The sequence below is a fragment of the Oncorhynchus keta genome, chromosome 4 (genome assembly GCF_023373465.1).
Source record: "Oncorhynchus keta strain PuntledgeMale-10-30-2019 chromosome 4, Oket_V2, whole genome shotgun sequence".
NCBI classification, from domain to species: domain Eukaryota; kingdom Metazoa; phylum Chordata; class Actinopteri; order Salmoniformes; family Salmonidae; genus Oncorhynchus; species Oncorhynchus keta.
This window is the reverse complement of record NC_068424.1, coordinates 60,073,850-60,092,556: the sequence shown is the minus strand read 5'-3', so window position 1 is coordinate 60,092,556 and position 18,707 is coordinate 60,073,850. Positions and strand designations below refer to the sequence as shown.

At 43.9% G+C, this 18,707-nt stretch overlaps 1 protein-coding gene across 2 annotated transcripts in view; it reads left to right on the top strand.

The window, feature by feature from the left end:
• The window catches only part of LOC118379711 (follistatin-related protein 5-like), a 197,233-nt gene that overhangs the window by 39,831 nt on the left and 138,695 nt on the right, over positions 1–18,707 (top strand). Inside the window, exon 3 of one of the 2 annotated variants that reach the window (XM_052511664.1) lies at positions 7,675–7,708. In XM_052511664.1, coding sequence (XP_052367624.1) covers positions 7,675–7,708 — 34 coding nt within the window. The remainder of the gene's footprint in view (positions 1–7,674; positions 7,709–18,707) is intronic. The other variant, XM_052511665.1, reaches the window with a different exon arrangement.

Genomic DNA, 18,707 nt, shown 5'->3' with positions numbered 1-18,707 from the left:
AAGACAGTGAAAAATAACAGTAGCGAGGCTATAACAGTAGCGAGGCTATATACAGGCACCGGTTAGTCGGGCTGATTGAGGTAATATGTACATGTAGATATGGTTAAAGTGACTATGTATAGTGGGTGGTGGTGGGTGGCGGGACACAATGCAGATAGCCCGGTTAGCCAATGTGCGGGGGCACTGGTTGGTCGGGCCAATTGAGGTAGTATGTACATGCATGTATAGTTAAAGTGACTATGCATATAAGATAAACAGAGAGTAGAAGCAGCGTAAAAGAGGGGTTGGGGGGAGGCACAAAATGCAAATAGTCCGGGTAACCATTTGGTTAGATGTTCAGGAGTCTTATGACTTGGGGGTAAAAACTGTTGAGAAGCCTTTTTTGTCCTAGACTTGGCACTCCGGTACCGCTTGCCATGCAGTAGTAGAGAGAACAGTCTATGACTGGGGTGGCTGGGATCTTTGACAATTTTTAGGGCCTTCCTCCGACACCGCCTGGTGTAGAGGTCCTGGATGGCAGGCAGCTTAGCCCCAGTAATGTACTGGGCCGTACACACTACCCTCTGTAGTGCCTTGAGGTCGGAGGCCGAGCAATTTCCGTACCAGGCAGTGATGCAATCGATATTGCAGCTGTAGAACCTTTTGAGGATCTGAGCATCTATGCCAAATCTTTTTCGTTTCCTGAGGGGGAATAGGCTTTGTTGTGCCCTCTTTACGACTGTCTTGGTGTGTCTGGAACATTCTAGTTTGTTGGTGATGTGGACACCAAGGAACTTGAAGCTCTCAACCTGTTCCACTACAGCCCCGTCGATGACAATGGGGGTGTGCTTGGTCCTCCTTTTCCTGTAGTCCACAATCATCTCCTTAGTCTTGGTTACGTTGAGGGATAGGTTGTTATTCTGGCACCACCCGGCCAGGTCTTTGACCAGGCCTACCACTGTTGTGTCGTCTGCAAACTTAATGATGGTGTTGTAGTTGTGCCTGGCCATGCAGTCGTTGGTGAACAGGGAGCACAGGAGTGGACTGAGCACACAACTCTGGGGGGCTCCAGTGTTGAGGATCAGCATGGCAGATGTGTTGCTACCTACCCTCACCACCTGGGGGCGTCCTGTCAGGAAGTCCAGGCAGAGGGAGGTGTTTAGCCCCAGGATCGTAGTGATGAGCTTTGAGGGTACTATGGTGTTGAACGCTGAGCTGTGGACAATGAATAGCATTCTCACATAGGTGTTCCTTTTGTCCAGGTGGGAAAGGGCAGTGTGGAGTGCAATAGAGATTGCATCATCTGTGGATCTGTTGTTTGCAGTGGAAACCATGATATGGCTATGCCCATTATATAACAGACCTCTGTTCAAATGTATGTGTATTTGATTATGTGTTATTTAAAAACGTATTTTATGAGTATTTGAGTATTTTCAAATAATGTGGCCCGAATCAACTACTTCTAATTCAGTATTGAAATTCTTCTGTTTTCAAGTAACAAATATCCACGTGTCTTTGAAAGTGAAATTCCCTAAATAGTATTTTAAACCATGCCTGTTATATAATCATTACATAAATGGATTGTCATTTTTCTCTTGTGGAGAATAATGACAACACAATAACCAAACAACGTGCCTTCAGAAAGTATTCACACCCCCTGACTTTTTCCACATTTTGTTTTTTTATAGCCTGAATTTAAAATTGATACAAATTTGATTTTGTGCCACTGGCTTACACACACTTTTTCAATTTAAATTATTATACAAAATTATTGCAACCAATAGAATGTTGTATACATGGGGGATACAACCATCCCAGCTCTGCAGATTTAGCTGCAAAGATACAGAATCAGTAGATCATTTTTTGATACTGTCCATGTGTACAGTGCCTTCGGACATTATCAGTCCACTTGACTTTTTCCACATTATGTTACATTACAGCCTTTGAAAAAAATGTGATTAAATTTTTTTCCCCTCAACAATGTGCACACAATACCCCATAATGACAAAGCAAAAACAAGTTTTTAGAAATTTATGACACTTATGTAAATATTACATTTACATAAGTATTCAGACCCTTTACTCAGTACTTTGTTGTAGCACCTTTCGCAGCGATGACAGCATCGAGTCTTCTTGGACATGACACTACAATCTTGGCACACCTGTAGTTGGGGAGTTTATCCCATTCCTCTCTGCGGATCCTCTCAAGCTCTGTCAGGTTGGATGGGGAGCGTTTCTGCACAGCTATTTTCAGGTCTCTCCAGAGATGTTAGATCGGGTTCAAGTCCGTGCTCTGGCTGGGCCACTCAAAGACATTCAGAGACTAGTCCTTGGCTGTGTGCTTAGGATCGTTGTCCTGTTGGAAGGTGAACCTTTGCCCCAGTCGGAGGTCCTGAGTGCTCTGGAGCAGGTTTTCATCAAGGATCTCTATACTTTGCTCTGCTCATCTTTCCCTCGACTCTAAACACACAGCCAAGACAATGCAGGAGTGGCTTCGGGACAAGTCTCTGCATATCCTTGAGTGGCCCAGCCAGAGCCCGGACTTAAACCCGATCGAACATCACTGGAGAGACCTGAAAATAGCTGTGCAGCGACAGTCCCCATCCAACCTGGCATAGCTTGAGAGGATCTTCAGAGAAGAAAGGGAGAAACTCCCTTTACAAGTGTGGCACGATTGTAGCGTCATACCCAAGAAAACTCGAGACTGTAATCACTGTCAAAAGTGCTTCAACAAAGTACTGAGTAAAGGGTGTGAATACTTACAGTATGTAAATGTCATATTTCAGTTTTTATACGACATTTTTTTCTAAAATGTCTAAAAATCTGTTTTTGCTTTGTCATTATGCGGTAGTCTGTGTAGATTGATGAGGGAAAAAATGGTTTAATAATTTTAGAATAAGGATGTAATGTAACAAAATGAGAAAAAAAGGGGTCTGAATACTTTTCAAATGCACTGTCTTACCATGGCGACATGGGATGTTCCTGAGTGGCCTATTTACAGTTTTGATTTAAAGGTGATTCAGGGGTGTGAATACTTATGTAAATTAGATATTTCTGTATTTCATTTTCAAGACATTTGCTAACATTGAGCGTAGATGGGTGAGATTTAAAAAAAATCCACTTTGAATTCAGGCTGTAGTACAACAAAATGTGGAATAAATCAAAGGGTATGAATACTTTCTGAAGGCACTGTATGGTATTAACATAACAAAGGAACAGGCATTTTTACATGAGTTTGTTTTGACATTATCTACTTGTCGTAGCATCACAAAATGGAGCCAAGGAGAGGGCGGCTGATGAGAGCCACAGCTCATACGCACTGGGCCACCCACATGGCAAATCTAGATTAAAAGTGGATAAGCTGACAGAGAGAGAGAGAGATTTAGTTAGAGAGGGTGTGTATGTGTGAGTGAGAGAGAACCAGAGAGAGAGAGGGAGATAGAAATAGAGATTGAGAGATATAGCGATAGAGGGGGGAGAGACAGATAGCTCAACTTGATTAAGGTTGAAAGGCAAGCTTTAGTGAAACAGTGTCCGCAGGGTACGCAGAGTGGAGAGGCGGTATGTATATGTGTGCGAGCCTGTGCGTAAATCTGTGTGTGTTCTGGATTGGGTAGATAAAGCTTGAGAGAGATGCGGGCGGTCCATCAGCTAGCTGTAACAGGGGGCAGATGGTCCATTGGTGTACAGCTGGGGATAACAGGGGGCACATGGGCCATTGGTGTACAGCTGGGGGTAACAGGACAGATGGGCCATGGGTGTACAGCTGGGGATAACAGGGGGCACATGGGCCATTGGTGTACAGCTGGGGGTAACAGGGCAGATGGTCCATTGGTGTACAGCTGGGGATAACAGGGGGCACATGGGCCATGGGTGTACAGCTGGGGATAACAGGGCAGATGGGCCATGGATGTACAGTTGGGGGTAACAGGGCTTAGATGGCCCTTGGTGTACAGCTGGGGGTAACACGGGGCAGATGGGCCATGGATGTACAGCTGGGGGTAACAGGGCATAGATGGCCCTTGGTGTACAGCTGGGGATAACACGGGGCAGATGGACAATGGATGTACAGTTGGGGGTAACAGGGCTTAGATGGCCCTTGGTGTACAGCTGGGAGTAACAGGGCATAGATGGCCCTTGGTGTACAGCTGGGGGTAACAGGGCAGATGGTCCATTGGTGTACAGCTGGGGATAACAGGGGGCACATGGGCCATTGGTGTACAGCTGGGGGTAACAGGACAGATGGGCCATGGGTGTACAGCTGGGGATAACAGGGGGCACATGGGCCATGGGTGTACAGCTGGGGATAACAGGGCAGATGGGCCATGGGTGTACAGCTGGAGGTAACAGGGCATAGATGGCCCTTGGTGTACAGCTGGGGGTAACACGGGGCAGATGGGCCATGGATGTACAGCTGGGGGTAACAGGGCATAGATGGCCCTTCGTGTACAGCTGGGGGTAACAGGGCAGATGGGCCATGGATGTACAGCTGGGAGTAACAGGGCATAGATGGCCCTTGGTGTACAGCTGGGGATAACACGGGGCAGATGGACCATGGATGTACAGTTGGGGGTAACAGGGCTTAGATGGCCCTTGGTGTACAGCTGGGGGTAACAGGGCAGATGGGCCATGGGTGTACAGCTGGGGATAACAGGGGGCACATGGGCCATTGGTGTACAGCTGGGGGTAACAGGGCAGATGGTCCATTGGTGTACAGCTGGTGATAACAGGGGGCACATGGGCCATGGGTGTACAGCTGGGGATAACAGGGCAGATGGGCCATGGGTGTACAGCTGGGGGTAACAGGGCATAGATGGCCCTTGGTGTACAGCTGGGGGTAACACGGGGCAGATGGGCCATGGATGTACAGCTGGGGGTAACAGGGCATAGATGGCCCTTGGTGTACAGCTGGGGGTAACAGGGCATAGATGGCCCTTGGTGTACAGCTGGGGGTAACAGGGCAGATGGTCCATTGGTGTACAGCTGGGGATAACAGGGGGCACATGGGCCATGGGTGTACAGCTGGGGATAACAGGGCAGATGGACCATGGGTGTACAGCTGGGGATAACACAGGGCAGATGGGCCATGGATGTACAGTTGGCGGTAACAGGGCTTAGATGGCCCTTGGTGTACAGCTGGGGGTAACACGGGGCAGATGGGCCATGGATGTACAGCTGGGGGTAACAGGGCATAGATGGCCCTTGGTGTACAGCTGGGGGTAACACGGGGCAGATGGGCCATGGATGTATAGCTGGGGGTAACAGGGCGTAGATGGCCCTTGGTGTACAGCTGGGGGTAACAGGGCAGATGGGTCATGGATGTACAGCTGGGGGTAACAGGGCAGATGGGTCATGGATGTACAGCTGGGGGTAACAGGGCGTAGATGGCCCTTGGTGTACAGCTGGGGGTAACATGGCAGATGGGTCATGGATGTACAGCTGGGGGTAACAGGGCAGATGGGCCATGGGTGTACAGCTGTGTGCTCGATCCACCAGCCCCAGGCAGAAGTCTGCCAGAGGCCTATTAAATCGCTCTCCTTTAAAATGCGCCCCCAACTGACTTTCCATGCAAAGTATCTCCTCAACTAATTGATCCTCTTACTTTGGCTACAGTTATACAGTAGTCGTGTCTTTGAATATTGCAGGCAATATGTTCTTAGCTATAGGATGGATGGTATTTTCGACTCTCTCACAATTCCTGTTTAGTTGAAAATGGATAGTTGGTGGCAAATATTTATGCATTGTTATCTGTAGAACACTAATGGTGACAAGGCTTCAGACTTGGCACATACAAGAGCCATCATGTTCCCTGATTGGACCATTCATGTATTAGAGCCATCATGTTCCCTGATTGGACCATTCATGTATTAGAGCCATCATGTTCCCTGATTGGACCATTCATGTATTAGAGCCATCATGTTCCCTGATTGGACCATTCATGTATTAGAGCCATCATGTTCCCTGATTGGACCATTCATGTATTAGAGCCATCATGTTCCCTGATGGGATCATTCTGTGTTGACATGGATTGCCTGGGTAGTGGTCAGTAGGTAAAATGTTTTTGAAACCCACTGAAATTTGAAGGCAGTACCTGAACTTGTCCAACTGGAACAAGTTTTTAATTACAGATCATTTTCCTACAGTGTGCCTGTTACGAACATCGTTAGAATGAGACCAAGGTTCAGGGTGGTAGGCATACATTTTTTCTTTATTCAAAAGGACACCGAAAAACAACAAAATAAGCAAACGAACTTAAAGCTATATGCAGAGCAGAACGCAACTACACACAAACAATATCTCACAACTGAAGGTGGGAAAAAGGGCTGCCTAAGTATGATCCCCAATCAGAGACAACGATAGACAGCTGCCTCTGATTGAGAACCATACCCGGCCAACAAAGAAATAGACAAACTAAAATGCCCACCCAAATCACACCCTGACCTAACCAAATAGAGAAATAAAAAGGCTCTCCAAGGTCAGGGCATGACAGTGCCATGCTGAACACTACCCTGGTGAGTGAAGTGACCTTCTCTATACATGGGTAAGTAATGTGTTGGCATGGTGCAGTTCAACATACATGACTTGTCTGGTATCAAGAAGCCAATATGAGTCAAAATCCCCTTTAATTTCATACCTCCAAACTCTAGTGGCATATTAATGTTGACATGGCTCAATACCAGAGTACATTTTCTATTGACAGGAAAACAGCAAGATACATGAAACACTAGCAAGTATGTTATTAGGCATTCTGTCAACTGAGACACTCTACAACATGTCACTACTCTGTTGAACACGTTTTGATGAGTCATACAGTCCATTGATTTAGGTAAATCCATTGGGGATTTGTATGTAAACATTTTACATTCTATACATTTTCTGTGCATTTTACTATGTCAATCGATGTGTTAGATAAAATGAATGATAAGTATTTTCTGATTGGTATCAGTCAGAGAAAAGAGAAAAGCTCTCGTTATTGACTCTGGACCTATTACATTACCCTGCCAGTCGCTGGAATAAAAAGGAGGAATTCTCCACACAGAATGGAATCAAATATTTATATGGTCTTCAACAGCTGGTGAATTGCCATACTGTAAATTGAAGCCTTTTATTTCGCCATAACGGCCCTATACCATCATTGGGCATGAAATACCAATGATTCACTAGTAAATACATTGGTAGTGTTGCGCTGCAAAGTACCTTCTTTAAGGGCATAATGGTACATAACGTTTTCAATTGCCATTTTTCACTCTCTTGCTGCTTCTTTTAACCTTTAGAGAAATACCTTTTATGGAGATACAGACATTACCTCTTAGCCTTTCACTGTCAAACACTCTGCACATGTTATGTACTTCAGTGACTTGGCAGTAACTCATGAATATGAAATGTAACAGAAAAGCCAAATAGTCACTGCACTTTATGATAAAATAAACAGATTCCCAATAGTATCCTATTATTCTCAATAGCCACCTCAGCTAAGTGCTTCATACGGTAAAAATGGCTCATCTTTCTATGCATTTATAAGCCTTCGACATGAATACCGTCAATATTTGTAGCAGCGGCTGAGATTCCACTCATAAAAGTGAAATTGCTCTTGGTGTTATTACTCTGTTGACGAATGTTGATCTTGTTAACTTGATGCAAGTGTGACTGTGTGATATCTTACAGCTTTGTGTCTTTCTGTTTGTTGTTGTTTCAGCAGGATGGGATCCCAGGGAGTTTGCGGATAAAGGGTATGTCTCCATTTTTTTCTTCCCTTCTTCCCTTTACTTTCATGAATATTATTGTTGAGTCGACTATGAAACTGTTATTGGAGAGTTGTGTAAAACGGTTGACGAAACTAAACAGGTAGATAACACACATTTACACTGAATGAACTCAGTGCTAAGTGGGGCTAAGGGCCCTTCCTAAGATAATTGTTTAATTTGATTTAGAATTTTAGTGCCCCTTTAGGTATAAGTCAACAATTTGGACACACCTACTCATTCAAGGGTTTTTCTTTATTTTTTACTATTTTCTACATTGTAGAATAATAGTGAAGACATCAAAACTATGAAATAGCACATATTGAATCATGTAGTAACCAGAAAAGTGTTAAACCATTTAAAATGTATTTTATATTTGAGATTCTTCAAAGTAGCCACCCTTTGCCTTGATGACAGCTTTGCAAACTTTTGTCATTCTCTCAACCAGCATCACCTGGAATGATTTTCCAACAGTGGAGTTCCCACATATCAAATCTAAAATGTATTTATATAGCCCTTCGTACATCAGCTGATATCTCAAAGTGCTGTACAGAAACCCAGCCTAAAACCCCAAACAGCAAGCAATGCAGGTGTAGACGCACGGTGGCTAGGGAAAAACTCCCTAGAAAGGCCAAAACCTAGGAAGAAACCTAGAGAGGAACCAGGCTATGTGTGGTGGCCAGTCCTCTTCTGGCTGTGCCGGGTGGAGATCATAACAGAACATGGCCAAGATGTTCAAATGTTCATAAATGACCAGCATGGTCAAATAATAATAATCACAGGCAGAACAGTTGACCCAAAACACATATGCTGAGCACTTGTTGGCTGCTTTTCTTTCACACTGCGGTCCAACTCATCTCAAACCATCTCAATTGGGGTGCGGTCGGGGGATTGTGGACGCCAGGTCATCTAATGCAGCACTCCATCACTCTCCTTCTTGGTCAAATAGCCCTACACAGCCTGGAGGTGTGTTTTGGGTCATTGTCCTGTTGAAAAACAAATGATAACCCCACTAAGTGCAAACCAGATGGGATGGCGTAACACTGCAGAATGCTGTGGTAGCCATGGAAATCCACTAGTCATTCTAAAAGGGTTCTATTTTTGTGCATGTACAGGTAGAACATGAGTCAAACCGCTGAACATGACTGAAGTGAATCTACTCCCACTGCATTGCATGAAAGAGACTAGCCTCTCTCCCGTCAAATAGATTAGCCATTCTGTTATCAAAAAGACTAGCCTCTCCGCCATCAAATAGACTAGCCTCTCTGCCATCAAAGAGTCCAGCCTCTCTGCCATCAAAGAGACTAGCATCTCTGCCATCAAATAGACTAGCCTCTCTGCCATCAAAAAGTCTAGCCTCTCTGCCATCAAAGAGTCCAGCCTCTCTGCCATCAAAGAGACTAGCATCTCTGCCATCAAAGAGACTAGCCTCTCTGCCATCAAAGTGGATGTCTGTCATTCACTGCAGTGTTGACCCCTCTCATCTCTTTGAGGAGGGAAGGTGTGAAGAGAAAGCCAGAGGATTTGATTCTCAGGGAATGAGTTTATCTTTCATATCCTGCTAAGGATCCTCAAAAAATGGTAGAATATTATGAGCAGACCAAATAAAGGATTACCATCACAGATAATTATATACATGATTCATTATTTGATGGGCTATTTAATCTTCTGTCTTATAATGATACTTGGTAACACTTTAGGCTACTGGTATAAGGCTTTGCTACTTGTTGTTAACATTTTGACTTATTCTGATGTAGTACAGCAGGGCTTACATCGTCAACCCAGTCAAAATGGCTGTTATTTAATCAGGAACATTAGACAATCCCGAGGTCTTATAAACGTGTAATACCTGCTTCTGAAAAGTGTCACCAATACTTTCAATGTTATTATACATACTCATACATCTCAAGCCCACTGTTTTTGGTACATTACTTATTATGCTTTGCTGGAAATGTCAATAGATAAGAGGCCAACACTTAGAGATTGAATGTAGTACCTCTAATATCTCCTGTGTACACCCTAAGCTGGCACCTACCTGCCCACAACAATACCCTGGCACCTAACTGCCCACACCCTAAACTGGCACCTAACTGCCCACACCCTAACGTGGCCCCTAACTGCCCACACCCTAACCTGGCACCTAACTTCCCACACCCTAACGTGGCACCTAACTGCCCACACCCTAACCTGGCACCTACCTGCCCACACCATTACCCTGGCACCTAACTGCCCACACCCTAACCTGGCACCTAACTGCCCACACCCTAACCTGGCACCTACCTGCCCACACCATTACCCTGGCACCTAACTGCCCACACCCTAACCTGGCACCTAACTGCCCACACCCTAACCTGGCACCTAACTGCCCACACCCTAACCTGGCACCTAACTGCCCACACCCTAACCTGGCACCTAACTGCCCACACAATTACCTTTGCATCTAACCACCCACACCATTACCCTGGCACCTAATCACCCACAACATTACCCTGGCACCTAACTGCCCACACGCTAAACTGGCACCTAACTGCCCACACCCTAACCTGGCACCTAACTGCCCACACCCTAACCTGGCACCTAACTTCCCACACCCTAACGTGGCACCTAACTGCCCACACCCTAACCTGGCACCTACCTGCCCACACCATTACCCTGGCACCTAACTGCCCACACACTAACCTGGCACCTAACTGCCCACACCCTAACCTGGCACCTACCTGCCCACACCCTAACCTGGCACCTAACTGCCCACACCCTAACCTGGCACCTAACTGCCCACACCCTAACCTGGCACCTAACTGCCCACACAATTACCCTTGCATCTAACCACCCACACCATTACCCTGGCACCTAATCACCCACACCATTACCCTGGCACCTAAACGCCCACACCATTACCCTGGCACATAACTGCCCACACCATTACCCTGGCACCTGACCACCCACACCATTACCCTGGCACCTAACTGCCAACACAATGCCCTGGCAACCTAACCACTGACACCATTACCCTGGCACCGAACCAGTGACACCAATTACCCTGGCACCTAACTGCCCACACCATTAGCCTGGCACCTAACCACCAACACCAATACCTGGCACCTAACTGCCAACACCATTACCCTGGCACCTAACCACCCACCAATATGGCATGAGGCAATTCAGAACGCAATAATGCACAATGACATATGTCTGAGTGCACTCCAACGTCCTGACAAATGTATCTCGTATGTCACTATGTCACCTTTGTAATGTGGAGACCCTTCAACATGTACGCACGCAGGCACGAGTGAACGCACCCACGCACGCACGCACGCACACACACACACACACACACACGCACACGCACACGCACACGCACATGCACACGCACGCACGCACGCACACACACACACACACAGAGAGACAGACAGACACACACACACACACACACACACACACACACACACACACACACACACACACACACACACACACACACACACACACACACACACACACACACACACACACACACACACACACACACACACGCACACACACACACAGAGACAGAGAGACAGATACACGCACACACACACACAGAGAGACAGACAGACAGATACACACACACACACTCAAATCTCAGCTAAAACACAAAAGTCAATGTCAGGAGGTAGAAAGGTGATGTGGTGACCAAGATGTCTGCCACTAAGCATTATGAAGGGTTGATAATGGATGTCTCACTGCCATTTTTTCTCTCCACCTCTGGAAGGTCAAAGCTGTAATTGTAGAGGGAGCATTATCATAAAGGGCGGACCCCAGCTGTCGGCTGAGATTCCGTTTAATCTACACCTCTCTGTAAGCAGGGAGAGGAGACTATGGATTGTTTTCAGCAAACTAATTTCAGGCCATGTAACAAGACAGCGTAAGTAAAAGAGATTCATAAATAATTAAACTATTGTAGCTTTCTCTTCAGAGGAAGGGTTGGGGGGGGGTTACACCCTGTGGCTGCAAGGAAAAGTTGTATTAATGGTTCATTGAAGTTATGAACACCTTACGTTTTACTTACTGCTATAGATAGTTGATTTCATTGGGCTATTAGAATATATTTTTTTTGTCAAATGTGTAGTCAAATCTCAAGGAATTAACCAAATGTGATGGTGACCTTATATGTCCTAGCTGCAGAATATTTTGAGACTTTTGAGACTTTTGAGATTCAACCCTCAGATCAGTAAGTTAACAGAAATTGTACAGACATAACATATTATTACAGTACACAAAGTGAGTTTCCATGCATGCTGTTTATCAAATGTAGACATATTTCTACATTTAGACATTGGTCACATAAAACAACTCAAACAGATCCAGAATCCAGCGGAACAGAAGCAAAAATGACTTTGAATGTCAGAATGGAAGAGACAAAGATGAACAGAATACACCCATCCCATTCCACAACTCAGCATAAATGAAATACCAAATGAAGTCTGGGGCCATAGCAACACCTCTTGCTGTTCGGCTCGGTACAAAATACCTTGGAATGTTGTTGGGGAAATGCTATTTGTTGGAGTAAATAGACTATTTCAATTTACAATATTGAATAGCTGGTGAAACAGACATTTAAAATATATATTATGTCCATTTGGTGCCACACTGAGCTACTATTTGGAACAAAAGTTTTTCGGAATTGGAAATTGCAGTTTTCTTCCGGAATAACAATCGCCTTCTATTTTGAATTCAATAGCAAACATAATTATCACATTGATGAAATTATTACTTTGTACACTCAGCACCCCCACCCCCACACCTACACCACCTCCCCACCCTACTTTGAATAATACAAAGGCAGTTAATACAATTATTTGCCCCCGCTATGGGACTGGGTTACACTTTTAATAACTTTTCACAGCAGTATATAAGAGCGGAACGTTAAACATTGTGCAATGCGCCGCACTTTCCACTGACAGACTTATTGGTGAAAGACTTCCTGTTGTTTCAATCATGACATAGTCACGTCCCATAGTCTCCCAACGAGTTAGTATGTAATAGCTTTCATAAATCTTAATCAAGTTACGGGAATTAAGATTCACGGAATGTAATAGACTTTTAATAGAACTCCTTTTTGGAGAGAAATCAAGAAGAAATTGAGAAATCGCCTGAAGATATACTGAGAAGTAAAGAGGCCTCGGGAATAGTTGGACGACATAAGGTGCATGACATGCTACGTTTCTCATGGACAACAGTGACTCTTGACCGACGAAGCCTTAGTGGACAGGTGGGCTTGACCTAAATACAGTTGAATTCGGAAGTTTATATACATCTTAGCCAAATACATTTAAACTCAGTTTTTCACAATTCCTGACATTTAACCCTAGTAAAAATGCCCTGTCTTATGTCAGTTAGGATCACCACTTTATTTTAAGAATGTGAAATGTCAGAATAATAGCAGAGAGAATGATTTCTTTCAGCTTTTTTTCTTTCATCACATTCTCAGTGGGTCAGAAGTTTACATACACTCAATTAGTATTTGGTAGCATTGCCTTTAAATTGTTTCACTTGGGTCAAACGTTTTGGGTAGCCTTCCACAAGCTTCCCACAATAAGTTTGGTGAATTTTGGGCCATTCCTCCTGACCGAGCTGGTGTAACTGAGTCAGGTTTGTAGGCCTCCTTGCTCGCACACTCTTTTTCAGATCTGCCCACAAATTTTCTATAGGATTGAGGTTAGGGCTTACTGATGGCCACTCCAGTACCTTGACTTTATCATCCTTAAGCCATTTTGTCACAACTTTGGAAGTATGCTTGGGGTCATTGTCCATTTGGAAGACCCATTTGTGACCAAGCTTTAACTTCCCGACTGATGTCTTGAGATGTTGCTTCAATATATCCACATCATTTTACATTCCTCATGATGCCATCTATTTTGTGACGTGCACCAGTCCGTCCTGCAGCAAAGCACCCCACAACATGATGCTGCCACCCCCGTGCTTCATGGTTGGGATGGTGTTCTTCGGCTTGCAAGCATCCCCTTTTCCCTCCAAACATAACGATGGTCATTATGACCAAACAGTTCTATTTTTGTTTCATCAGACCAGAGGACATTTCTCCAAGAAGTTCGATCTTTGTCCCCATGTGCAGCTGCAAACCCTAGTCTGGCTATTTTATGGTGGTTTTGGAGCAGTGGCTTCTTCCTTGCTGAGCGACCTGTTTCCTCCAGTATCTTCACAAGGTCCTTTGCTGTTGTTCTGGGATTGATTTGCACTTTTGCACCAAAGTACGTTCATCTCTAGCAGACAGAACACGTCTAATTCCTGAGACATGGTATGACAGCTGCGTGGTCCCATGGTGGTCCCATACTTGCATACTATTGTTTGTACAGATTTACATGGTACCTTCAAACATTTGGAAATTGCTCCCAAGGATGAACCAGACTTGTGGAGGTCTACAATGTTTTTCTGAGGTCTTGGCTGATTTCTTTTGATTGTCCCATGATGTCAAGCAAATAGGCACTGAGTTTGAAGGTAGGCCTTGAAATACATCCACAGTTACACCTCCAATTGACTCAAATTATGTCAATTAGCCAATCAGAAGCTTCTAAAGCCATGAAATAAATGTCTCTTATTTGCCAAGCTGTTTAAAGGCACAGTCAACTTAGTGTATGTAAACGTCTGACCCACTGGAATTGTGATACAGTGAATTATAAGTGAAATAATCTGTCTGTAAACAATTGTTGGAAAAATTAATTGTGTCATGCACAAAGTAGATGTCCTAACGGACTTGCCAAAGCTATAGTTTGTTAACAAAGAAATTGTGGAGTGGTTGAAGAATGAGTTTTAGTGACTCCAACCTAAGTGTATGTAAACTTCCGACTTTAACTGTACATGTTAATGCTGCCTCAAGAGAGTTTGTAATCTTTATCTATCATATACGCACGGTAGCCCAAACTGTAGATGCACTTGAAAAAGCCTTGTGAATGACCCCATCGACTCCTAATGGTCTTGTGGGAGCCATATTTGTGGTCACTCAGACGAATGGTACAGTGGGTACCATTCATAGTAGGCAAAAAGTCACCATCATCAGAACAATTCAACAAAAATACGATTTAACTGAAATTTCCTCATTTACATTTATATTGTAACTCCAGGAAAGGCTCCACTCTACATAAGAAAAGTCAATATTTGCATTTGCTGAATATTCATGGCCGTGAATCCTGTGTACAGGAGGGACTGCACACTTTTTCTAAGGTAATGTGTATAATTTTTGGCCAACAACAGAGATGTATGGTCTTAAACGAGGTGAAACAAATCTAATTGAGATTCATTATCAATACTCTCAGTGATCCACAAAGATCAGTGGTACTTACAATGGAGGGCATGATGAAGGAAGGTCAACACAGTTGACTGAAGGTCAACACAGTATTTGTAGAAGGAGCATTATTAGCATTGAAGGACGGCCCTAGCTCTTGGCCAAAATTCTCCTCTTTAATGCATTCTTTATCTAGGCACCAAGAGTGGATCAGCAGTGGATCAGGACTGGATCAGGATTCAAGCTTTAAAATGAGTTCTTAAGTAGCTCAACTTATCTACACAACTCCGTGGCTGAGAGGGCGAGAATCAAGTTCCCGTAATTCCACAGTGGTTTAGACGAAAGTCTATTCATAAGCATTCCTCAAGAGGAAATATCTAATTTTGCTCTCTCCAAAGTTTGATTAGAATTGCGACGAAGACGGTAGTGCAAGTATCTAATCCAGGGTATCACAAACTCGGTCCTGGGGCTCCCCATGGGTGTACGTTTTGGTTGTTGCCCTACCACTACACAGCTGATTCAGATAATCAAAGCATGATTATGAGTTGGTTATTTGAATCAGCTGTGTAGTGAAAAAAAACTAAACGTGCACCCGGGGAGGGGGCTGAGTTTTGGAACCACTGATATAAGCAATTGTGTTGTGGTGAAATAAAAAATAGGAAGATGTACAAAGACCTTGGGCCTGGAGAGATGAATAATGCTCTTAGGGTTGTAACTCCTAAGAGTTCCCCCTGATTATGCTCCTCACATTATTTGTGATTATTATCAGGTCGCCTACCGAACATACATTTCTTATTTTATTTTATTTATTTTGCCTTTATTCAACCAGGTAGGCCAGTTTGCAATTGTGATAGATAAAGATAAAGCAAAGCAGTGCGACACAAACAACATAGAGTTACACATGGGATAAACAAACATACAGTCAATAATACAATAGAAAAATCTATATACAGTGTGTGCAAATGAGGTAAGATTGGGGAGTTATAAATAGGCAATAAATAGGACATTGTGGCGAAATAATTACAATTTATCATTAACACTGGAGTGATAGATGTGCAGCAGATGAATGTGCAAATAGAGATACTGGGGTGCAAAGGAGCAAAACAATAAATAACAATATGGGGATGAGGTAGTTGGGTGGGCTATTTACAGATGGTGCTTAAAGTTGGTGCTTAAAGTTAGTGAGGGAGATATGAGTCTCCAGCTTCAGTAATTTTTGCAATTCGTTCCAGTCATTGACAGCAGAGAACTGGAAGAAAAGGCGCCAAAGGGGGAGTTGGCTTTGGGGATGACCAATCAAATATACCTGCTGGAGCGGGTGCTACGAGTGGGTGTTGCTATGGTGACCAGTGAGTTGAGATAAGGAATTATAGATAACCTGGAGCCAGTGGGCTTGGCGACGAATATGAAGCGAGGGCCAGCCAACGAGAGCATACAGGTCGCAGTGGTGGGTAGTATATGGGGCAATGGTGAAAAAATGGATGGCACTGTGTTAGACTACATCCAATTTGCTGAGTAGAGTGTTGGAGGCTATTTTGTAAATGACATCGCCAAAGTCAAGGATCGGAAAGATTGTCAGTTTTACGAGGGTCTGTTGGTCAGCATGAGTGAAGGAGGCTTTGTTGTGAAATAGGAAGCCGATATAATTTTGGATTGGAGATGCTTAATGTGAGTCTGGAAGGAGAGTTTACAGTCTAACCAGACACCTAGGTATTTGTAGTTGCCCACATATTCTAAGTCAGAACCATCCAGATTAGTGATGCTAGACGTGTGGGCGGGCAGGTACGGGCAGCGATCGGTTGAAGAGCATGCATTTAGTTGTACTTGCATTTAAGAGCAGTTGTAGGCCACAGAAGGAGTGTTGTATGGCATTGAAGCTCATCTGGAGGTTTGTTAACACAGTGTCCAAAGAAGTGCCAGAAGTATTCAGAATGAACACACCGACACAGACACACACAAAATGTGACATTCAGCATGTTCTTGTGTTCATTTCACACACTATTACTAGCTGTTCTAATTCGAAAAACAAAACCCCATCCTCAAATTAACTAATTCCACATCATAATATGAACACATTGCTGGGACATCTGTTTCTGTCCACTTCACCAGAAAACCAAGGGTCAAAAAGGCAAAAATAACAACTGTACCAAACCCCCCCCAAGATATCTTATATCAACAGACACACGATGTGGCTAGCTGCCACCAGCAAGACAGCTTAATGTTATGTGAATTAGCGCTGGGAGTTGACAATTAGTCAAGCGTGGTGCGCTGTGACAAATAGGTCCGTTTACTGAGATGCTATGAGAGATGCATTCTAATGCGTACCCTATTCACTGATGAGGCCAAGGAGAGTAATGGGACGGAAAGTTACATCCTTGATGAGTGAACGTGCAGTTGGATGGCACAAACAGCACCTTAACACTCCAACACTGTGCTTCAGTCTAGCACAGGGGACTAATGCTCACTTGCAGCCAATTGATTGGCTGAGCACTCTTGGCTAGGTTTAGCTTCTTGTGGCAACAGCAGTACTTTCCTGTTGAATACCTACATGTCACCATGTTTCTGTTCAGGCTTCACTTGTGAGCTACATCGAGAGGAACCCAAAGGCCTGTGTGATGGAGTCATTTATGTGGAAGGGGGACATCAAGGTTTAAAATGTTTTTGAGTGTGCTTTAAATGGTGGCCAAAACTTTTGCACCTCAAATAGTAACTTACGAAATGTTGAAAATATGTTTATGCAGCCCCAGCAAAGGCAAGACATTGTCACAATGTTGCAATTACTGTGGTGGTGGTCAGGATGAGACGGACTCAACAACACCTTTTCAAAGCATAAGCTTAGGTGCCAACGCAAATTACAAAAACGTCCTAGCCCACAACCTTGTACAACATCGGGCACTATTGGCAAATGTTGAGCAACAACCTTGTAACAAAGCTCCAATGTCCTCCAATGTAACATTGTGACGACCTATTGGCTGCATTCCTAGCAATGTTGTGTTAGCAGAGAAAAAGCATAAAGTATTTGGGAATCATTCTCCAATAGGGAGGTATAGACATATCCAAGTTATTGAGGATTTGCACAGATGCATCACACTGATTTAAATTAAGAATTTTAAGTGAAGAATCTATCCCTCATAACAGTAGCAAAGCTTTTATGCATATATGCCTTTTAACCATTCCAAATATTACATGAGGTACCTATATTGAACAGCGTCTTAACTGTTGGGAGTCACTCAGATCAGCGCAAGTCAGTAACAGCCCAGAGGAAAAATATTTTGCTCAGAGTGGTCTTTTCTTCATCTCTGAAGAAATATAGGAGATATCAATTTTGCATGATTTTGTAATCACATATCTGAACTGTTTCTCATAATGAATTCTTGAGACTTTCATGAGACAAAGTGAAAAGTTCCTTGCGAAATGCCTGGGGGATCTGTTTTAAAAGGGGTCAGTCAGAACATACCAGCTTATAACTGGTACAAACTATACCACCAGACCTAGTAAAACTCCCTATGGATGCAGCTAAACCCACAGGAAAGGTGTACTCTAATCATTGGGAAGCAAGTACAGGGAGTAAATTTATTAAATGAACGAACATAGAACATAACAAGAAATACGAGTAGCGTACAGACATCAAACATATAAACAGAAAGAATAACACCTCGCCAAAGGCAAGAAACAAGGATTTCTTTGCTTTTTTACTGGTGACGT